Genomic DNA, 23,813 nt, shown 5'->3' with positions numbered 1-23,813 from the left:
GAGGAGACTGGACTCCTCAATCCACAGGGCCCCCAGAGCGCTGCGCCCTTGCAACTTACCTGTGTCCATGTGCCAACAACGAGCCTTGCCTTGGGGAAGTGGTACCCCCCACCATTCAACCATGCAAAGCCAGAGCCCCAGCAGCCTGTCCGAGGGCCCCATCTGCTCCGTCCTCCCTGCCCCAGGATCCAGGCTGGAAATGCCCCAGCATGCTCCCCGAGGAGCAAAGCTGGTTTGGCCAGGGACGTACCTGGGTTTCTGAGTTGGTTCCTTCGCTTCTCTCAAGCCAAACCAGCTACTCTTGGCCTTTTCCTCCCCGCTGGATGGGTGGTGGGGGGAGGCCCCCAGGGCGGGACCCCCCTTCTCCCCCAGAGAGCCGCGGCGCCCCAACTCGCTCCGACTCAGTCCCTGGTGGTGATGGTGGAAGAGGCCCATCCGGGGCTTCCGCTCCTCCTTCCGGGCTCCCTCCTTCTCGGCCACAGCCTCAGAGGAGGCCACCATGGGTGTGGCGACCTGTACTGGCTTGGCCTCGGGGAGCCGGGCCCCCTCCTCCTCTCCAGAGCGGCTGGCACCAGGGGCCAACACTTGGGCCTGAGAGCTTGGCTCCTCCGGTCCGGGCGGCACCTCTGAGCTGCTGGTGCTGCGGCTGCCTCCGCCCCCGGAGTCATCTGTGGCCCGAGGCCCCTCCTCGGTGGGCCGGGAAGACCCGCCGTGCAGGGAGCTGGAGGGTGGAAATGGGCCTGAGATGGAGCTGCGGTGCCGCAGGGTGGCCTGGGGCTCCTCATTGTAAATGTGGCTCCCATTGACGCAGAGTGAGGAGCGGGAGGCAGTTTCCAGGTGGCCCTGGAGGTCCAGAAGGGATCGGGGTGGAGCCGCTCGCATCTGGCTGGCCTCATCGCTGTAGGTCCTTTTGTGGGTGAGCAACTTGGGGGACTGGGTGGAGTCCCTGCCTGAAAAGGAAGCACCCATGGAGTTAGCAGCAGGAAGAGCAGCCTGTTTCCCGGCCCGGGGCCACCCCCGAACCCTTGTCTGCCCCCCAGGGGGGCAGGGCCCTCACTCACTCACCCCCTTCGCTGGACAGCCAACTGCTGCGGCTAGGCGAGCGGGTCAGGAGCTCAGCGCCTGGGCCCTGGTAGGCCAGGCTCCCACTGGCCGAGGACAGGGTGCTGTCCGAGCCCAGTGAGGTGTTGGACTGCGTCAGGGAGGACTTGCGCAGCTTGTTGCGGAGGAAGAAGCCTTTGGCTTTGCCCATCTTGCCCAGGCTGCCCAGCTCGGGGTCCTCCAGGGCGCTGCTTGGCAGGATGGCGGAGGCAGATTCCAGCTCAAACTTCTTCTTGCCCTTCATCTTGTCCTTGATCTTGCTGAAAGGGGACCGCGGCTTGTCCTTCATGGACAGGTCAAACATGCTGGCACTCAAGTTGTTGCGAGTGAACTGGATTGTGACTTGGATCTCCCCACGTTCCTTCTCCTTCTTGCCGGCCTTGGAGTGCAGCTTGTACCACCTGCAAGAAGGGGGGTGGGGTGGAGCTCCGGCCACAGGCCCGGGGACCCCGCCGTCCCCTGGTGCCGGGCACCTCCCACAGCCTCTCCCACAGGCTCCTGCCCTGACCTGACACACAGGCCCAGCCCTCTGAGCCACAGGCATAGCCCAGAAACTATCTACAACTTGTCCATTGGGATGAAAACCACACCCTGAGTAGGGGAGTCCCCTCGGTGCTACCGGGCAGCGCAGCAGTTACCATTCATGCCACCTTCCCATCCCCCTTTCTGGGAGCTCGCAGACCTCCCCTCTGCCCCTCCCCACTCCATCTGAAACTCTGAGGCCCAACGGGGTGAGGCTGGGTGTGGGAGGGGCTCTTAACCGTCCAGGCCCCTGGGGCACACAGACCTACCCACATTTCTCCTGGGCTCGTCCCAGCCAAAGCTCTGCTCTGAGCCACCAGCGAGCCCAGGAAAGAACAGCTCATCCAGAGGCCCAGGGCCAGGAACACGAGGACACACACGTACACACACCTCAGTCCCTGACTCATCCAGACCCCACCAGGAACAGGTCTGCACACAACGGCACACAGGGGCCTCAAGCCAGAAAGCCACGGGGGGGCAAGAGCGCTAGCATCCGCTGAGCAGCCCGTGTGTGGCACAACGGACTACATGGGTTCTCAGCTCACTCCCATGTACACCTCACAACAAGACTGGGGCGTCGGAGCCACCACCCTGATTTTATACAGCAGGAGGTCAAGGCTCAGAGGTAAAGTAACTCATCCAAGAACAGGCAGGCAGGAAGAAGAGAGGAGACGGAGAGCCGGTTTTCATCACTCCAAAGGCCATGGTCTTCCCACTCCACACTCCCAGAGAGACCCCTAACACACACGAGCACTGCACAGGGTGGGTGGAGCCCGCCCTCCAGGGGAGGGGTGTGCACGGAGCTCTCCTTTCCTCTGCTGCCTGGCCAGACTCCTGGGCAGCAGCAGCACACAGCATCTGTGTGGAGCAGCTGGACACCCCCCACCTGGGTCCCCTCCCATTCTACTCAGCAGGCCACACCCCACCCCATCTCCTACAGATGTGAGCAGAGAGATTCCGCAGAGAAACTGAACCAGAAGTGACTGAAAATTGGTCCCCTTTCTCACACCAACACCCAGAGTGTGTAACCTCCCTTGCACATTAGAGCTTAATACAATACTCAAAGGATGTGTTCCAGATAAGTTGGAGGAAATCTCCCAGGAAGTAGAAGGGCAAAGATGAGGTGATGATAGGAGGTCAGTCCAAGGAGGTCTATCACCAAATAACTGGAAAGTCAAGAAAGAGAAAGGAGTCTGCTTCCATGTGTGAGGGACTTGGGAGTCCTCTCTACCATCCACAAAACAAGAAAAAAGCTGAGCAAGGCTGAAAATCAACAACTCACAGGGGATTTTTAGGGCAATGAAACTATTCTGTAGGATACTGTAACAGTAAATACATGCCATCATATACTTGGCAGTACCCACAGAATATAAAACACAAGGAGTGAACTCTAATATAAACGATAGGCTCTAATTAATAATGATGCATTGGGATTGGTTCATCAGTTGTAACCAATGTGCCACACTAATGTGAGATGTTAATAAAAGAAGAAAAGACGGGGTGGGGGAGAAAGGAGGAGGGCTAGAGCTAGGGAGTATATGTGAACTCTCTGTACCTTCCATTTGTTTTTCTGTTAATCTAAAGCTACTCTTTAAAAAATAAATAAATGAATAAATAAATAAAACCTCTATTAATTTTAAAAAAGGAGAGGGGGTAGGGGAGAGGGAAGGGAACAGAGAGCACCAGGAGGAAGAAACTGGGCAAGAAATAATACAAGAAAGTTTTCCTGACCTGAAGGACATGAGCACCAGCCCAGAAGGGCCACATGCATGCAGCACAAGGGACAAAGAAAGACCCAGCCAACAGGTCTCACTGTGAGGTTCCAGAATACCAGGCAGAAGAAGGAGACCCCGAAAGCTTCCAAACAGGGAGCACAGGTTTGTAAGTTCAGGAATTAGAATAACATTGGATCCTCACTCACAACACTGGGTACCCTATGGAGTCATGCCTTCAAAATTGCGAGGGACAAGTTTTCCGGCCTAGAATTCTAGACCCAGCCAATAAAGAATGAAGGTGGAACAAGGCCTGGCGGAGATGGTCAGATTGGTCACCGAAGGGCTCAAAGTCCCTCAGTACATACACACACCGCACCCACATATACCCCATACTACCCACCCTCCCACACACAACCACCCCCAGCACTGCACACTATACCATACACACACACACACACACACCCCACACACACACGCTACAACACCCCCCCACATGCCTCAGTCAGTGCTACGGTGGTCACCGCCCAACCCTGAGATCTCCCCACCCCACAGCACCAGCTCCCTGAGCTTCCCAGGCATAAACAGGTTGGGAGTGGGGGATCTTTTGTATGAAAAAAAGTCTTCCCAGGGGCACATGCAGTTGCACCCATTTGGGAGCGTCCATCAAGACTGCACCCTTGTGTGCCCATTATGGGCTATGCACCTGGCCTCTCCTGGGTGAGCCACATCATGGCCCGAGCAGAGTGAGCCAGGGCTGCTGGTTTTCCCTCCTAGACCTGAGAGACCATCTACTGGGCAGCTGCGGCACAACCAGGGAGGGTGGAGGGCCGTGCTCCAAGTGTGGGTGCACATCTCTGTGCTCTCATAGTAAGCAGGGGCGGGGGGAGGGTGGGAGGAGTGCAGGGAGAAGAGAGAGAGCTAAGGGAGACAGATTGAAGGCATGGGTGAGAGGATGTGTCACATGGGGGGGTGGGGAACGGGAGGAAGGAGGGGAGATTTACTAGAAAAATGAACCAGCTTGCATCAACATCCTCACACCCCTACTTTCTCAAGCCAATGCCCACCCTGGGCCTGACACTCAACTCTTTAAAGGCTGAGCCCTAATCACTTTCCCCAAACCTAGACTAGGCCCTATGTAGCACAGGAAGATCCTGGGAGGTGGAGAAAAAGAGAAGTGTATGGACTCCACCCCAGCCCGCTAGGCTCTGGGTAACTGGAATGGGCAAGCACACACATCCTTTGCTGGGGCATGAAGGTCAGGGGCCCTCAGTCCCAGCTGCTCACTCCGCACGTCACAGCATTAACAGTCGCTATCTGGGGGACGGGGAGGGAGGAGGGTGAAGCTGCAGGGAACAATGACTGCCTACATAGAATATTTCTGTCCAGTTTGAATTTTTTATAAGGAGCATACATTTCTGTCACAATAGGGAAAAGAGACAAAAGAAAACGCCTGCTCCTATCTTATCTCCTCAGTTGCTTGAGCCACAGAATAGGCTGCTGGCCTCTCCCTCCCACCCCCTCAGCTGAAGGGAGGGTGCATCATTAGCCCATGGTGACACTCGGGTCCTCTGCCCAGAGGATCCTTGCTCCCTGCCCTTCCCCACCCTCTTCCCTATAAGGCCATCTCTGCTTCTCTGCTTCTCCTGCTCTTCCCCAGGGAATTTGGGTCTGTCTGCCTGTCTCTCTCTCTCTCTCTCTCTGACCTGCTTTTCAGGAAGGCCGGAGTGAAGAGAAAAGACTTTCCTTACCATTTTCTGAGACTCCCCTATTAAAGCAGAGTTAGGCTTAGAATGGCATCTGGACCCCAGCCGCTGTCACCTATCTAACTCCCTACCAGTCGAGGGCAGGACTGAACTGGACCCTGCTAGGCACCTCGGGTGCCCTAGGACTCAACCAGAGCAGGCCTTCTCCCAGGAGTGTGACCCACACAGGCTGGGATAGCAAGGCCCCACAACCACCAGCTCCCAGACAAAGGCTACAACCCTCTCCTCGACCCCTTGCTCCTGCTTCCTCCCGCCTATCTAGATGGCTCCCTAAGAGATCCGGGACCTGTCAGGCACTGTAGCACACTGGAGTCCACTGGAGGCTAGAAAGCCACAGACATGGCCGGCGTGGGCTGATGATCCCTCTGTGAAGCAATGGAGACTTTCTCTTTACAGAGCCCCACATGCAGCAGATTCCAGAGCAAACAGGCACTGGGCATCCCATCCCCACAAACTGGGGCTCCCACGGGGAACGTGACTGCAGGGTCCTACGGCCCAGCCCAAGTCCCACTTCCCCTAAGAAGATCTCACAGCTGCACCATCCTGGCCCGGCCCAATCCCTCCTCCTGACCAGGCACACGCACTCTGAACCAGACTCACTCTACAACCAGACCTGGCTGCACTCTGCTCCATGGCTACCTGGGACTGTCATTCTCTGGGTGCCCGGGGTCTCCCTAGCTGGACTGGGTTCCCCGCAGATGCTTACTGAGTATCCCCCAGGGTACAGAGCTACAAAGTAAATGAACAGTGCATGGCAGGAAATCTTGGGATGTTACAAGACCTCCGTGACTCCCTGCCTGCACTCCCTCTCGCTTCCCTCTTGCTCTGCCCATTCCTTGCTTGGAGCTCCCATCCAGATGCTCATGGCAGCAAAGCACGGTGACTAAGAGCTGGGCTCTGCATCCTGAGTGCACACTCTGGCCCCATCACTTACCAGGTTACTTCCCTAAACCTCTGTTTCCTCAGCCATCCAGTGGGAAACCATCCTCTTGAGGCCGCCGGTCAGCACACAGCCAACACTTCCCATTTACTCTCAGATGGTGTGAGAGTCATGGTAGGTGGGGCACATGAACGCTCCAAGGCCCAGGCAACACGCACTCAGGAGACAAGGGTTTGACAAAGAAGATTATTATATGGGACTTGTCCCAGGCGCGTCGGCAGTCAAGCCATGAGGGGCACCAATAGGAAAGGAGGAGTAAGAGAAAATCCCTTGCTCCTGAAGAGGTATGCACTGCTTTGGAGGCTGCTCTTCCGAAGTGTCTCCCAAACTGCAAAGCGCAAAAGGGTCACTGGATCTGGTTAAAAATGCAGATCTGCGGCCGTGGGCATCTAAGAGGCTCCATTTCCACCCAGCTTCCAGGGGATGCCTGCCCTGCTGCAGACCACACGTGGCTGGGGGGGGGGGGCAGGGGAAGACACGTGATGGGGCTAGAGAACAGGCAGAGCTAGCCTTCCGGCACGCTCTCATCCCAGGCTCTATACCCCTTTACTATCCACACAGTCCAGGAGGCCAGGCCCATTATCCCCATTCTGTGCTTGAGGAAACTAACCTACAGAGGTTTGTCACTTACCCAAGTCACCCAGGGAGTAAGCAACAGAGCTGGAACCTGAACATGAAGATGCCTAACTCCCAGCCCATGCCCTTAACCTTTAAGATGTAGCATTTCTCGTGATGCCTGTGTGGCTCAGTCGGTTAAGTGTCTGCCTTCGGCTCAGGTCATGATCCCAGGGTCCTGGGATCTAGTCCCGCATCTGGCTCCCTGCTCAGCTGGGAGTCTGCTTCTCCCTCTGCCGGCCACTCCCCCTGCTTGTGTTCCCTCTCTCTCTCTCTGACAAATAAATAAAATTAAAAAAAAAAAAAAAAAGATGTAGCATTTCTCATATGGCTGAATGCAAACACTCAGGCCTCTGGACACCCTGAGGGGACGGAGGCTGGAAAAGGCCTAGATGTACACCACAGATGCTGACAGAATCCCAGGAGGATGCAGCCCTGAAAGGTCACTGAGGGAACCTTGGGGTTTTGTCCTGTTCCCAGGCCATTAAAACCTTGTCTGAGGGCAGCCCAGCCTCCCCCAGTGGCAATCAGAGTCCAGAATTCCTGGGGGCGCAGAACCATGGAGAAGCCTTAATGGCCACCTGCTCATCAGCCAAACCTCCCCCAAGCTCCCAAGGCGGCTGACAAAAGTTCAGCAGGCCCAGCTTGGACTTAGGACTCAGCCCTTAGCCTCTTCCCCTGCTAGACAACCCCCTATACCCTGGGGGCAGAGGACAAAGGCGGGATGGAAGGGGTGGGGGGCTAGGTGACCCACCTGTTACCAAGATTCCGGCCTGAGTTACTCCTCCGCCCACCGCCTCCACCTGTCTCTCAGGGAACACCGCAGCTGGGCTAACAGTTGCCACACACCGTAACTGACCTAGGGCCGACGTCAAACTCACATATGCCAGAACCAGAGTGGCTCCCATCAGAGACCAGGGGCAGTAGGGGCCGTGACACACAGGCCGGGGCACACCTGACTCATCCCCAATTTTTACCAGTCCCAAATTCAGCCTATGTCCAAATAATGGCGCCCCTTCTGAGCCCCCACACATCATTTGTTTCAGTCCCCAAACCCAGGAACCATCTTTGTCTTTTTCCCCTCACACCCTGCATCTAAACTGTGAACTCTGTTGGCTTTACGTGCAAATTTTATCCGGAATTCTCCCCCTTTCACCCCTGTCCCCCTACAGTCCAGTCCACCACCATCTCCCTGATGGACGTGACAATCCCCTGCTTCCCTGCTCCACCAGCAAACAGGAACATCACACCCTGCTCCTCAGAATGGTGGAAAGGTCCCATCTTTTGAGTCCTGGCTCCTCTGACTCTGAGTCACTCATCCCACTTCTTGATGTCCCTGAACCTGTCAGGCTTGTTTCCACCCCAAAGCCACCGCATAGCTTCTCCCTCTGCCTGAGACACAGGCCCGGATCTCACTCACTCACTCCCCTCAGGCGTCAGTTCATCTGAACCTCCTCAGTCTTTCCTGAGTGCCTCCGCTGCCAGTGTTCCTTGCCTTATTTTGTTTCTTCAGCGTACTTAACACTACTTGACATTGTGCGTGTGTGTGCGCACACGTCCCACACAGGACCACGATGTACGACTGACTATTCATGGCTCTGTGCCGTCTGCCTTCCCCTGCCGTACAGGCAGCACCTGTATTCTGCTCGTCTCTGCATCCCCAGCACTTAAAACAGCAGACCCTCAAACATTTGTTCAATGAGCTAACAAACTAATCTAGAAATTGACCCAGGAATTTGTCCATGCCTGTTCACAACTCAACAACTGTGTAACGTTTCTCTCATTACAAACCCATGGGTCTCACCCATGAGACCAGGAGCTCCCAAAAAGCAAAGAGGGTGCTCCCAGCTTACCACCCCCAACAGGAGCCCTCTGAGGGCAGGAGCCCCAAGTGTCAGGCTTAAAGGGGACAGTTCCAAAAGGGGGCCTTCTTTAATCCTGACAGCCTCATCTCCCATCTCTGAGTGAAGAGTCTCATTCACTTCCCTGAGAGAGTAGGCACCCGGCCAGATATGGGAAGTGCCCAGCCTGGTGAATGGAGGTAGATGAAAGGAGGTTGGGTGTTGACCCCACTCTAGCCCATCACTAGGACACGACTCTTTTTTTTTTTTTAAGATTTTATTTATTTATTTGACAGCGAGAGTGCGCGTGCATGTGCACGCGCACACAACGGGGGGGGGGGGGGCGGGTGGGGAGGGAGAAGCAGGCTCCTGCTGACCAGGGAGCCCGATGCGGGGCTCGATCCCAGAACCCTGGGATCATGACCTGAGCCGAAGGCAGATGCTTAACCAATGGAGCCACCCAGGCGCCCCCGAATCTCATCACCATTAACAGCTACATCTCTCCTTTATCGCTTATTATATGCTGGGCACTATATGAAGCACTCACCACACCGGGTATCTTACTAGTCCTCGTAACAACCCTGTGAGGGGGGTGTGGGAGGCAGACCTTGAGGGTGGCTACAGCATGGACTCTGGAGCCAGGCTGCCTGGTTTAAGCCCCAGCCCCACCACCTGTATGACCTTGGGCAGGTCACTTAACCTCTCTGTACCTCTGTTTCCGCCCCTATCTATAATGGGGGGGGTGTCACACGTGTCCACTCTCCTCACAGGACCACTATGAGGACGAAGTGGGCTGTGTTGCACTCAGAGAATGGGGCCCGGCACACGAAAAATGCCACACGAGTGTCAGCTCACATATTTTTGCTCATGCAGACACGGGGGCACAGAGAAGTTGGCTGGGTTAAGTCACACACTTATCAATAAGCAGGAAAGCCAGGATGTGAACTCAAGCTCCCTGACTCCAGAGCCCCTGACCTTCATCAGTGCACTAGACTGCCCCTCTCTGCAAGTACAACACACACACACACACACACACACACAGGCAAGAAACCCCATGTCCCTGCCCAACCAAGGAATCCAAAGTCACCCCTTTATTTCTCTAGGGCAGGAGTATGTGTTAGATGGAAGACAAGTTACATCTTTATTTCTCCTAACCTCTAACTGAAATTTAGAATTTCGGCCAATTATGAGTTTCTGCAACAGTGACAGTACGGCAGAAGTACCTGTAAGTGTGTCACTAAGAGAATCCAGACGGCTTCATATCCTATTACAGCTGTGGCAGAAGTCACAGAATATGGTTTCTACTCAGCAGTACTCTGAACTTTAACGTTATTAGACAACCACCAGACTGCATCACTTAGTACAGGGATAAAGGACATGTTACTGTAGCAAATGTTTTCATATATTGATAAATGAACTTCAATACCATTGGTGTACTTTGTAATCCTACACATCTGAAGATCTTCTTCCGAGAAGGGGCCTACAGGCTTCAACCAGAGACCAAAGAGGCCCATGGCACAAAAAGGGCTAAGAATATCTGCTCTAGAGTAGGGAGGGAACAAAGGCAGCACAAAGGCAGGTCTCCTCCTCCTGCCCCACCACATGGCACCCAGGCTGAGATTTCAAAGCAGAGGAGAGGCACCGCTCCCCACTTCCTACCCAGGGGCATGGGAGGGCCAGGCCAGGGGCCAGAAGCTGGCTCAAGGCCCTGAGTCTCGCCAGCGTCACGCTACAGTGCTCAGCCTAACCCTCAGATACCCTGCATGCCAGTGAAGGTGACTCCAGAAAAACAAAAACAGCCAAGTGCACCTGCTAGCTAGGGAGCAGGCAGTGTGTTTTGCTCATACCCCAAAACCCCAATCTCTCACATCCCGGGGGTGGCTCCTCACCTGATCCTCACCTGCTACAGCTATAACCCAGCAGGGGTGCAGTTTCTCCCTGATGGCTACGGATGCCACCCGGGCCTCTCCAGAGACAGGTCTCACCTCAGGCTACTGACAGGCTGGCGATGAGGGGGGTCTTGCAAAGCTGACAGTTGCTGGCATCAGACCCCAACCCCCGAGGCAAATGAAGCTAAGAGGCCTGACTGATGTACTGGCTGGAGAATTTTCCAGAAGGCAAAGTGAGGAGCCAGCACAAAGGAGAGAAAGATATATTGATCCAGTTCTCCCTTCCTGGCCTCACTCTCCCCATCTGGAGAGTTAGTACAAACGGGGGGCTGCGGGGCTCTGGAGTGGAGAGGATATGCAACCCTAAAAGTAGATGTTGGGGAAAACTGCAGGAGGAAACACCAAAATATCTATCCTTCACATTATCTGCCCCTGTATTCCTACTCCAGGCCAGCCATCAGCCATTTCAAGCGACGTTGTACAGAGCATATCATTTGCCCTCAAGATACCTGCTGCCCCAAGGACGAGTTACCTTTTCCCACCGTCCCCGGGCTCATGAGGCCCTGAGATCTCTGCTCTGGCAGGAAACTCCTCCAGTGTAAAGAACTAGTATCAGGCACACCATCATGGGGCAGGGTGGATTTTTAATTTGAAAGTCATCACTAATGGAAAACTAATGGCAAAGAACTGCCATTCCTGGTATTCCTCAGTGAACGGCACCATCCTGCCCATTCCTACACAGAGTGACCAAAGAGTTGAGAGGGAAAGCTCTTCCTCCTGCCAGGTTCCTGAGAGATACGGAGGAAAAGGCAGAACTGGGGACCACGGCGGCGCTCATCCGTGAATGCTAAAACCACGGTGATGGCGAATTTCATAATGGCGGCGTTGGGGCAACAGGACCCGCTGCTCCACCTGGCCTCACTGACAGAGACACTGACAGCGAGGCCCTGGAGCGGCTTCCCCCGCCCTGCCCCACACGGAAGGAATCTTGCCTGCAGGCGGGGTGTGGGGACCCGGCCTTGCAGACCCAGCAACTAGTGGTCAGGGGCTGGAGAACCCGGATGAGGAGCAGCAGAAGGAGCTCTTCAGCCTGGGCCACAGTGTCAGACAGCCTCAAGGACAAGTGACCCAGCTCCTCCATCCAGGGGGTAGGGGTCTGAGACAAAGACTGTCATCCTGGGAGGCCTAACCAGGCACAGAATGGGCACCCTGTCCGGATGCTGCCTCAACAAACCACCTATGAAGAGAGAGTTCTGGTATCAGGGGAAATCGCATGTGGACTGGACACTAGAGGATTATTAAGGAACTGTTGATTTTGTGTGTGATAAGGACATTATGGTTATGTTAGGGAGCACTGACTCATTGACACTCTCCTTCTGGTCCCACTTGGGACTAACAGCGCAGTTTCCATTAGACCCCAGAGGTCGGGGGGTAGCCTTGGGCCAGGACACAGGCTTTTTCTCCTTGTCCTAGGACTGAGCCCTGGTCTCTGAGCCTTGTGCTGACTGGTGAGTTCAGTCCTGCCCACTCATTGCCACACCCCAGCACAGGGCCTGGAGCTCAATGCCAACACCATCCCTCTTAGAGGCACAGGGCTCTCGCCCATGAAATCCACCCAACCATGGGAGGCCTCGACTAGGCCTCCACTCAAAACATTTCCCAAGTATGTGCCAGGAATAAGAAGGGAGAGTCCTTGAGAAGCTCGCATCTTGGTGGGGAAATAAGATAGCCACACAAATCAAGGAAAGCAACTGACACCGCAAAAATGCACAAACTGCATAAGCGAATTAAAGTAGTAAGATGATTTCGGAAGGGGTCGTGAAGGACATGGCATTGATACTGGGCCTTGAGCAATGGGGAGCGAAGAGGCAAGGAGTTGGGTTAGGAAGACATTCCAGGTGGAAGGAATAAAATATGCAGATGCCAGGGCTGACAAGGAAAGTCAGGCAGAAAGGTGCCCTGGGGCAAGTAGGAGAGGGCCTCAAACACTATTCTGGGCCCCGAAGAGCGCTACAGGGTACAAACAAGGACAGGGCCTGATGGACACTGTGCTGCAGGAAGAGCGTGGGACAGCAGGGAGAGGGACAGCATCAAGGTAAGGCAGGGGTGACAGGCATGAGCCGACACAAGCCAGGGCAGGTCCCCTGGCTGGGCTGACCTGAACAATTCCTTACACCTCTGCAGGTATAATATTTTCTCATCATAAATTAATAAACTGGCATTCTGGTTTATAAAAAGGCAGCAGCAGTTATGATAACAATCCAGAACAGGAATTAAAAAAAAAAAAAAAAAAAAAAAAGAATCCTAAACTAGGACAGGAGCAATGGGGAAGGTGGGAGGGGCCCCTTTCCTCCGGCAGCGACCTCGGCCCTGCACTCTCCCTCCTTAGCGACAGCAGGGACTGCCACTCACCTTTTCTCCCCCAAACCCAGGGGCAGGGCCTGATATATGGAACACCTTCCAATACCTGCTGGATAAAGGAGATGGCATTGGCAAGGGCTCAGCTAGTCCCAAAAATAAGTTGAAAAAAAATTATTTTAAGGGCATAGCGGGAAGACAAGAGACCCAGGTTCTAGTTCATGGATCTGACTTACTAAGAGGGTTTAAAGCCGCCATTTCACCCCTGGAAAAGTGGGGCGATAAGACAAGCCAGTGAGGGGCAGGGAGAAGTGACAACGAAGACTGTGAGTACTCAGGGATCAGGGGGGACAGCTGGAAAACGCCCTCCCCAGAGTCTCCTCCATCAGACACCTTCACTCCTCTCCAAATCCCCCACCTAAGCCTTCCTCCTAGTGCGCTATCAGACAGGAGGCCTGCGGGGCCTCAGGCCGATCTTCTTCTGGTTCCCCACACACACAATCAAACCCACCCTTTGATTTGGTATCTACAGCAAAACTGCAAGCCAGACCCAGTCCTCGGGCAGGATATTGCCTCTTATCAGGCCAGGAGATGCCTCTTATCACCTACTCGAGCATCCTCGGAGCCCAGAACCAGCACTTCATGAGCCACCCCAGCCTCTGTGAGCATGGCTTGCTCAACTCACCTCAGAACCCAGCCAGGTCCAGCTTCCCTCCCTCCTAGGCACAAACACCTCAGCCAATCCTCCTGCCCCCCTCCTGCCCCCTCCTGCTGTGGGCTCCGAAGGCCTGTCACTGTCAGCTGGCCCCAGACTGGCCGGTGACCATACTCACTTGGCAGAGATAAAGCTATTAAAATGCCTAGAGACAAGTCTAACCACCCTGATAGCAGCAGAAAATATGTAACAGCCAAAAGCACGAAGTAGGGGAAAAAGCACGGCGCTTGGGAGTCAGAAATCTGGCTGCAGGAGCTGGTCACATAAGTCATGTGATCTTGGACAAGTCATTTCACCTCCTGAGACCCCAGTCTCCACATCTGTAAAAAATGGGGGTCACCTTGTCTGCCCTCAGGGAAGAATGAAATGAGGTGATGCCAGGAAAGCACTCTGAAAAATAGGCCGAACCACACATACAGATTTGGGTTCACTGTCTATCAAGGGCCTTTTATAAGCTGTCATCAGCCCCACGGGAGCACAGGAGCCCAGGACCAACCAGTGATGACCCTGCCCAGGGAGAAGGAAAGAACCAGCAAGATGACCTCTCCCAGGTGGTCTTGGTCAGATGGGGGGTGGGGAGTAGGAAGAAATTCTACTTAATCGCACCCCCTCCCCAGTTTGCTCCGAAACCCACATTCACCCAAAACAAGAGTCTTGGGTCACGGAGGACAAAGCTAAGTGGTGCCTGGCCCCCCAGCCAGGGTCTCGGTTTAGACACACAACAGGCGGAGACAAACAATAAACAAACTTCCTGTGTGGGAAAGTCAAGCTGATCAGAGGTACAACCTATGCGCAGACAACACTGCACTTCTGCAAACCAACGTTAAATGCATAGAACAACTTTGGATGGATACCCAAGAACTGGCAACACTGGTTCCCTCTGAAGAGAGGAGCTGGATGACTCAAGGTCAGGGCAAGGGAGATTTTTCGTTGCATATCTTCTGTACCTTAAGAAGTTGAACCAGGTGAACTACTCAAAAAAAAAAAAAAAAGTTCAAGTCAGGCTGTTTTGCTGAGAGAGGCATAGGGGAAAGGAAGATTGGCTCCCCTCCACTCCCTCTCCTGGCCCAGCCCCGAAACACTCACTTCCCCTTCCGGAGGCAGTCTCCCTCTCTGAACCTCTCCCAGTCTCCATCACAGCTTCAGCTGTCGATCCAGGACCTGCTTCCCCCAGGATGCCCACCCTGATCACTCCAACCCTGCTGAGTTCTCTCCTTATCCTTTCCTTCTCTCACACTTGTATAAGCTGTTCTGTAGGTTAATTACCCTTCCTGGATAAGTCTTGTCTCAAACATATTTTTGCCCTTCTAGGGAAAGGGCTATACATTTCTTTCTCTTGTTTTCTCCAAAGCCCTGACCTAGGCACACTGGTTGCCTCCTAATTGCCTCCTAGATATTGAAAGGAAAAAAAAACACAACCAAATACGGCATCGCTGTTAGGCCCTAGATGGCTCAGAGCATTCTGTCACAGTAAAACAAGCATGTGATTCTTGAGAAAGGTCAGGAAGTCTTGTATCTGCTGATGCTCCCAAGCACTGCTCTACTGCACAAGCCAATGGGAGCAAATCTCCCCCGGAGCGGGGGGGGTGCCCAGGGCCAAGGCAGAGCTTCCCAGGCCTCCCCCCAGCTCCTGAGACACACTCTGGTGGCACTGATACCCTCCTTCCCCAAGTACCCTGCAACACCCCCCGCCCCGGGAGACAGACACAACGGGATTCGGGGCTGCAGCTCAAACACACTTACCCCAGTCAGCCAAGGGCTCTCACAGGAGAAGCCGGCCATGCTTACAGAGCCATGGGGCTAACCACAGAGATGGGCTCTGGGGAGGACAGCAAAACCCTTAGGAGGGCAGCAGCCAAGGCCTGGTCCTATGCAGAGCTAGCTCATGGAAGATATGGGGGGAAACTGAGGTTGGGCAGCACAGAGTGGTGGTGAAGAGCACTGAATCTGAAGCTTGGGTGCTAGGTCCAAATCCTGACTCTGCCTTCTACTGTGTGCCTTTAGAAAAGTCACTTCACCTCTCTGTGCCTTTGTTTCTCCATCTGTTAAACCCAGTAACAGTACCTACACCTCAAGGGGTTCCCGTGAGCTAAGGTAAGTCCTTAGAACAGTGGCAGCACAGAGAAAGGGCTTCATCGATGGTATGCCTCGCTAACGAGGCAATAACAGCCCCCCAAGACAGAGTGCCACATGCTGCCAGGGTGGTGTATGTCTCTTCCTCAAGGAGGCGCCCCTGACCACAGCTAAGCCCGGTAGCTCTGTCTGTTCTGAGCCTCTCCAGCGCTCCCTGGCAAGGCCTGAAAATACAGCACTTGCCTACAGCCCTTCCTCCAAATGTGGGGTCATCCTCCTAGCAAAGCCACACCTTCTAGGCATGCAGGCTGGGATATCCACGTCCTCCCCTCCTCTGAACCCACCCCACCCCACCCAGTGGCCCCTGTAGGCCTCTGCGCAGGCTCTCCAGAAAAGCCTTTGGATGAGACTGCCCCTCCAGGTCCACAGACAAGACCCGAGGCCCTCTCCCCTATCCCAGCAGAAATGTCCCTCTCTCTAAAACCCCACAGGCACTTCCACAGAAACCCGGGGATGCACACAGGGCCCCAAATGCCATCTCTCCCTTACCTTAAATCCTACAGCTCTGTGGGCTGCCAGGGCCTAAGAGAGACCACACAGAGCCCCACCCCTCTCCAGCCTCAGTCCCCCTCCCAGGGCTAAGTTCTCTGCTAGCTCTGACATTAGAATTCCATGAGCAAGGGCTGTGCTACCCCCCCCCCCCCCCACCCCCCCCCCCACCCCCGGGGCAGCTGAAGGTCGAGGTGGCCTGTGACAAAGCCCCTCCCCTGGGCAGCTCCTCTCGTTCTTGCGGAGTCCCGGCTTGAGTCCCTGCTTGCTTACGGCTCACTAGGGAGAGGCCCGGGCCGAGCCCCACAGCCAGGCCTCAGCCCGACCTGCCACGCTCAGCTCCCCTCACTGGCTGCCATCCTTCCTGAGGGAAGAAATAACCTAAGGGGTTCTTGGCCAGCTCAGTAAGAGCAAAGCCATTAGACTCTTTCCCTGGCAGGACTGCCAGGTGTATAAAGGACCCACAGTGTGGACTTTTTTTTTTTTTTTTTTTTAATTGGCTGTGGAAAAGGGCAAAGCTTCTTCATGACAATACCATTTTGCAGAGGATTGGCCCCGTACAAGGAAAAAATAGATCCTGATTCCCAGAGAGCACAGACAGCTCCTGTCATTGTGTTAATTATCTGTCCCAGTGCAGGGTGGGAAGGGCAGGGGAAACATCTGGACAAGGCCAGACTGGTCATTTAGCATGGGCAAGAGCGTCACAGCACCAGGGAAGCAGCAATAACAAGTGGAGCAGGCAGCCCCCGTCAGAGGAGAGGACAGCCCTCAGGGTCGCCTGGGGGGAGGATCTGCTGAGGGAGGCCTATTCCTGGCTGGCTACAGGCAGAGGAGACTAGGGCAGAGATGGGGTTCCCACCCAGGGAAAGATGCAGAGGGAAGACGAAGCTGCTGTGCCAACCAGGGGCCGCCCGGTCTGACGGAGGAGTCACTTCCTACCCCTCCCCTCCCCCCCAGCCACGGCTGCTCAAGCAACCCCAAATAAAAACTACCTCATAACTAAGGGAGTTGCAGCCTCCTGCATCCTAATGACTGACTTTTAAATATGGCCACACCCTCCCCCCCCCCCCCCCCGCCACACACACACAGCCAAAGCAGACTTCCCCAGCAGCCCCACAGGTCTGGGGTTGGAGCTGGAGCCGAAACTGAGGGTTGGACCCAGGACCCTTATGGCCTTAGCTGCTTCCTGAGGAGCAGTCACATCTGGAAACCAGTAGAGAGACGGGTCACGTGCACAGGAATGTACACGCTATCTGGAGGCTGAGAGATGAATGGAAACCCTCAAAAACCATCCCAAACTTAAGCCAGCAGGCCCCATTTTCCCTCAGGTGCCTCTCCGAGTGCCCCCAAACCCATCACCCTCCAGGGGATCTCAGGCCACCATGATGAGTCAGGCAGAAGACTATAGTCTCAAACCTCGGTGGTCCTGGGCCACAGGCCTCCTGGAAGCCCTCCATAAAATCAATGGCACAGGTCTGACCAGGGCCGACAAAGCCTCTCAGGGTGCCACAGTTAGCAGCCTGCCCAATGCCTTTACTCTTCGGGATGGAAAAAGACAAACTAGTCCCGACCCAAATTAAGCCCAGACTCAGGCTTCCCAAGGGCTCTAACCATCAATCTGATGGGCCCAAGATGGGGGTTCTTTATAGCAGGGACTCTCTTACCCACACATAGCACCCCCTCCACACAAAGTACCCACCAAGGGTACTACTGGAGATAAAAACCAGAAAGGAAATAGTGGAGAAGCATCTTGGGATTTTCAGACCCATGATGATCCACGTATGGCTTAACTGAGGGGAGACGGTTATAACGAGTTTCCTCATGTATTATGTTAAATTTTGCTTTGAGAATTTCCTCTTCAGTTATTTGGAAGCCTCTGATGAAATCCCTCACCTCAAAGAGCACCCCTTGACAAAGGAGTATCAGGGGCTGTTGAAGTGTCTCGCACCATCCACCCCACCACCATCATCGCGCAAAGCAGGGTCCTCAGAGTAACCACAACACCCACTCTTTGAAGGCTTGCTCTAGGTCTGGAACTATACTAAGACCTTTACAGACACGGTCTTATTTAATCTTATAATTCCATAATTATTATTGTGGCCTTTGTAGAAAGGAGGAAACAGGTTAAGTAACTTGCCTGCTAGTAAGTCACAGAACTGGGAATGAAAGCCATCTCCACTTTCAGAGACACTGGGCGGTCCTGCCTTCCCGAGAGGGCAGGGGCAGCTCCAGCCCAGGCTGCTGGGGAGGGCTGCAAGCTGACCCAAGCCTGGCTTGAGCACTGAGAGGCCTCCCAAGCCCAGCCCTAGCTCTCAAACCTCTAGCAGCCAAGAGAATGGAGGCCTGCAAAGGGCCGGCCTATTTTGTCAGGAGCTCTCCTACTGCTGTATGTATTTTGCCACCCACGGTACTGGGGCTTTCCCAGACTCAGGCTCTAAGTTCTGCATAGTCTCCCTGCCCAACCCCATCACATGAGAGGCTCTTCAAGGATAGGGGACATCTTCCTGACCAGAGCTACCAGACACTGTTACCAAAAACCTCCCTCCACCATCACTGCTATTCAGTGACCAGCAGCCACGCCTAAGGTGCTTTAACTGCATTCTCATTTCAGGCCTTACATCAATCTTGTAACACTAGCCCCATTTGACAGATGAGAAAACTGAGGCACCAAGAGTTTACTTGACTCACCAGAAGGTGGCAAGTTTGAGACCGGAATCTATTTCTTGCAACTCCACAGCCCCCTCCTTGTAACCATGAGGCTGCCCTTCCCCAGTCAGGTTCTGTCTTGGTGACATAGGGCTGCCATCTGTCTTCCCAGAGACCACCACAGCTGGCTCCTGGCGTTAGAGTGAATACTGTTCTTTTCCACCATTATCCAAAGCTGACGAGGGTACACCCTGGTCCTCTCCATCTTGCCCTCTCTCCACTGGGGAATGTGCAGACTCACTATCTTAGTAGCTCACGCCAGGGTGCTCCCAGGAAATGTCACCAGGAGTGGCCATTAAAATCAGAGGTGGGAGGTGGGGGCAGCCCCCACCCTCTGTCAGTAGGTACACTGTGAGGTCCTGGAAGATCAGGCAGATTTCACGGACTTTTCCTCTGCCCACCAGGAGTGCCCCTCTCCTCTCCTGCCCCCTCCAGGTTCTATAAATTACCCAGGTCAACGCAACAGAGGAAAGCAGCGGGTAGGTGCAGAAAGATCCTGGTGGGAAAGATGACTTCTATAAAGTAAATTAAGGCTCCCCTTCAGATCAAGGGGTGGCAAGTCAAATTCTCCAAGAGGGACTGTCCTTGGCTGAAAATAGGCCCACCTGGGCCCACAAGCACTGACAGTTCAACTAAGGAAGATCCAAAGGCCAAGAAGAAAGCAAGGGCAGAGACTGAAAAAGAATCAAAGCTCCCCCCACCCTAAGACACTGACTTCACAAAGGCCTTTCCCCACAAGCCTAGAGACTTTCTGTCTTCCCAGTCCCTCAGCCACCAGGGGTGTCATCTACCAGTCTGGTCAGATTAGCTGAGTGGTGGAGACTGAAGGACTAGGAAGGAAAGGGGTGGAATGAATTTGGGGACAGGAGCCGCTTTGGGAAAAGAAAGGGCTAAGAGACCCAGAGGAGAGCTTTCTGCCCCACCCCCAGTCCCTTGGCTTCCCTCAGCCAGAAAGGAAGAAGAGGACAGAAAAGGGGAGAGGAAAAAAAACAAAACAAGGGCCAAACTATACCACATGATTCCACACCCAGCAACCAAACAGCAAGTCAGGAGAAAAGGAGAGGAAAAGGCCAGGGCGGGGAGATGGAGCCAGGTCACAGCCCTGCCTGGAACCTGCCCTATGCCAACCAGCTTCCCACTCCAGGCCGCAGAGCCACCAACGCCCTTTTCTACACATGTTTTGAAAAATGTTCAAGGTCAGATCCTTTCTAACCAAATCCTTCTCTCTTATGGGTCTGCACCAGACTCATCCTTCTCCTCCAACAAGCCTTCCTAGATTTACTCAGATGCCATTCCACATAGGCAAACCTTTCCAGCACCTGTCCCCACCTAGGACACGCCCCTGCCCCCATCCCCTTACCCTCCCACTGGGTCCAGGGGAGGTGTCACCCCAGTTAACCCTTTAAATGATCTACAGCAGGTGGTCAGCCCTGGGGACTGGCTTTCAGATCCTGCCCAAGTCCAAACAGGAAATGGGGCTCCAAGTCTGAAGCCTTGATCTGAACACCGGGAAGGTTAAACACTGCCAAGATAAATGATTAAAAAACGCACAGGCCCTTCTAGGTGGAAGTGGCTGGGAGATTATCTCCTGCTGTGCATTAACCATGACGCTGCCTTCACCTCAAGCAGGACAGGCAGGACACTTGAAGGCTGACTGAAGGGTTTCCTTCCTTTAGTTAGGAGGCTCTCCTGCTTTCAGAACAGGGACACAGAGGGGCAGGGTTCCAGAGGCGTCTGTCTCTAGGTGGCAGAGGGCATCCAAATACCAGGCAAAAAGCAGATGCCCTCTGCAGTCTCCAGATTTGGTGGGGCATCTCCGGTCAATCTCGCCCTCAAGCAGAACACTGCACCTTCCTTCCCCCACTCCCCGCGGGCCCGGCTTGGGGCAGGCGGCTGCAGTGCCCCTCCCCTTCCAGGAAAGGGAGACAGGCCCGGAGGCCCTAAGAATGGCCCCAAAATTTTCCTTCTTGAGGTTTCCACAGTCCAAAGGCCTCTGGATCCCACTCCTAACTTTACTTGGCAATCTACTCCTAAAGCTAGGCCACCAATCATACCTCCCCCTAGGCTTCGCAAGGACACGCCAGCAACCAAACACAGACTGTCGCAAGGAAGGGGATCAGAAGGGGACCCAAAATGCAAAAGAGCAACTGGTCGGTTTACGCCCTTGAGCTCGCGGCAAAGGGCGCACCGCCCAGGCCAGAGGTTCGGGGTCCCGCTCCCCCGCCAGCCCCGCCCAGCGAGCTCTCCTTTAACCGTTTCCGCGCCCTCGGCGCCCCTCACTCACTGCGTATGCTGGGCGCGGCCTGCGCCGAAGACCTCGTCCAGCGCCACCGTGGCCTGGCCCAGGAACTTGTCGACGCCGATGAGCGAGCGGTGCATGGTGGTGAGCACCAGCTGGCAGGCGGCGGGGGAGCCCGCGGCCCAGGGAGCCGGGCCCGCATCGGCCTCCTGCGCCCGCAGCAGGCCGTCCAGGGCACCGGGCGGCAGCTCGAAAGAGCACTCCTCGCGCCACTCCGGGCAGCCCGGCGTCTTCTCCACCACCGACGTGCTGTACTTCTCGCGGCCCACCTGGATCACCGTGTACGCGTCGCTGGTGCTGCCCGCTCCCGAGCTCTTGCCCCGCAGCCCGCGGGCTCGCAGCACAGTCACCTGGACGTGCGTGGGTAGCCAGCGGGAGGGCCCCGCCGCGGGCTCGGCGCCCCGCACCAGGGCCATGGCGGAGGAGGCGGCGGCGGATGAGGCCGGCAGACGCGGGCACAGACACGGGTACCGTGAGAGGAGCCGGGCAGCGGCGGAGGGCGGTCAGGAGCCGGCTCCGAGCGCCACGCCGCCGCCGCCACCCGGCAGCCGCAGCTGCGGGCTGGGCTGGGCCGAGCTGGCAGCCACCTCCCCGCCTCCCCGGCCGCCGGCCGCGCCGCGACGTCAGCGCCCCGCCTCCCGCCCCGCCCCGCCCCGCCCCGCGACCCAGACCCGCGAGGCGGTGCGGCAGTGCGGCGGTGCGGCGGGGGCGCTAGCTGTCGCGCCCCGGCACCGGCCTCCGCACACCCGCCTGCAGTTGGAGAGGGCGACGGGGACCAAGGGGTGGGGCGTGCGGCCTCCGCAGAGGGGTGGGCGGGGCTCCCGCGTTGGCCCCGCCCCGGGCTGGGGGCGCCCACGGAACCCCACCTCGCTTGCGGGGAGCTCGGCACCCTCTGCCGGGTATGAAAAGCCCGCTCCGCGTCTCCTGGCCAATCCCAAATCTTTCTTCGAGATGTCCCTGCTCCGAAAGCCCTGCCCTAAAACTGTCCCGGCCCGCCCCTCCTGGGATGGCCATCCCCTTGGCTCGGACAAGTGGGTGTGGGGCGGGACCCCGCTGCCCCCCTCATCTCGAGCCGCGCTCCGGGTCCTCCAGTCCGCCCCTGCCCGGGAAGATGCTGCGTGAAACCAGAACTGATTCCCCCTCCCGCACGTGACAGTCGCGCATCAGCGAGCTGGAAGCCGGTGAGCTGCCGCCGCTTCCAACCTCCGCGCGCTTCAAGTTCCAAATGATGCGGCGAGACCGCGGCCGCGGGAGGCCGGAGGGCTGGGCTCGCCCTCAGCGGACACTGCGGTGGAGAGCCGGGTGATGAATAAATAAGTAACCACATCATTTAAGCTGGGGCTCCTGCGTCACCGGTTGGCGGAAATTATGGGCTCAGGAGAGAGGGTTTGAAACAATCCCTTCCACCCATTAAGTGCCTACTATGTGCCTCTCTGCAAATCACAGTGTCTTAACTGAACGCTTGGTTTATTATTAATAATGATAGCAATGGTTAGTAATTATAGATGCTGAATTTCGGCCAGTGCTGGTCCATGTACTTTATATACATTACCTCACTTTATCCTCAGAGCAACCCTCTGGGTGAGTGTGATTTTTTTTTTTAAGATTTTATTTATTTGACAGAGAGAGAGACAGCGAGAGAGGGAACACAAGCAGGGGGAGTGGGAGAGGGAGAAGCAGGCTTCCTGCGGAGCAGGGAGCCCGATGCGGGGCTCGATCCCAAGACCCTGGGATCATGACCTGAGCCGAAGGCAGACGCTTAACGACTGAGCCACCCAGGCGCCCCGTGAGTGTGATTTTTATTCCTGTTTTCCGGAAGATTAAATTGCAGCTTAGAGAGGCTAAACTGCCCAAGATCCAAAATTGGCAAAGGTGGTACGTGAATCCACACAGATGACCCCATAGCCTGTACTTTTAAAATCATAATTTTTTAATAAAATATAACACATACAACTAAAAAAAAATCAAATAGGACAGAAGCGCTTATGATGAAAAGCAAAAGTTTCCCTCTCACCCCTGGACCCAAAGAAAATCTACTTACGGTTATTGGGGTTTTCAAGCCTGGTGGGTACCTCCATCTCTCTACCTAAAATGCTTACACAGATGGATTTAGCAGGAATGCCATTATCTATTGCCTTCCTGCTGTGATAGATGGTATGTCTCACACCTACTTCCCTCCCTCCATTTTGTGTGGTTATCCTATTATTTTTAGTCCTCTATTGGATACCTTTATGGTGGAAACCTGTGTTTCTTCCTGGGAAGACTCTCTGCAGTACCCCCCTTGACTTCCTGTGCAGTGAAAGAGGAAGAATCCCAACTCTGCTGGCCATGTTCTCCAGCAGAATATGGATGGAGGGAACCAGTCACTGGGGATCCGGGGGAACACACCCACCACAGGCCCAATCCTGACAGCCTGCCACCTTGCCCCTGCTTTCTGAAAACTGGGGTGGAAGGGTCCTGGGCACTGAGCCCCACGGTCCAACAGGCCTGTGCACAGCACCTATCTTTGAGACGGCCAGATCTGCCTATGGACCGTGGCTGTCTGCCACTTCGCAGCAAAAAGACCTGAAGATTAAACCAGTTCTCTAATCTCTACCAGCCTCATTTCCTCATCTAGAAAATAGGGATAATGATGCCTACTTCAAGCAGTTGCTGAAGAGATTGTGTGAGAAAATATGGTCAAAGATTTTAATGCAGTGGAGACCATCACAAATGATCTCAAGGCAA

At 55.1% G+C, this 23,813-nt stretch overlaps 1 protein-coding gene across 3 annotated transcripts in view; it reads right to left on the bottom strand.

Moving 5' to 3' along the window:
* The window catches only part of RAB11FIP5 (RAB11 family interacting protein 5), a 36,569-nt gene extending 14,903 nt beyond the window's left edge, over positions 1-21,666 (bottom strand). For all 3 annotated transcript variants that reach the window (XM_032410700.1, XM_032410701.1, XM_032410702.1), the window contains exons 1-3: positions 21,072-21,666; positions 1,066-1,502; positions 251-950 (exon numbers count right to left, since the gene is read on the bottom strand). In XM_032410700.1, coding sequence (XP_032266591.1) covers positions 251-950; positions 1,066-1,502; positions 21,072-21,502 — 1,568 coding nt within the window. In that variant the 5' untranslated portion in view covers positions 21,503-21,666. The remainder of the gene's footprint in view (positions 1-250; positions 951-1,065; positions 1,503-21,071) is intronic.
* Positions 21,667-23,813: the final 2,147 nt, after the last annotated feature.

The sequence above is a fragment of the Phoca vitulina genome, unplaced genomic scaffold (genome assembly GCF_004348235.1).
Source record: "Phoca vitulina isolate PV1807 unplaced genomic scaffold, GSC_HSeal_1.0 scaffold12, whole genome shotgun sequence".
Classification (NCBI taxonomy): domain Eukaryota; kingdom Metazoa; phylum Chordata; class Mammalia; order Carnivora; family Phocidae; genus Phoca; species Phoca vitulina.
This window is presented reverse-complemented; position numbering and strand designations above follow the sequence as displayed.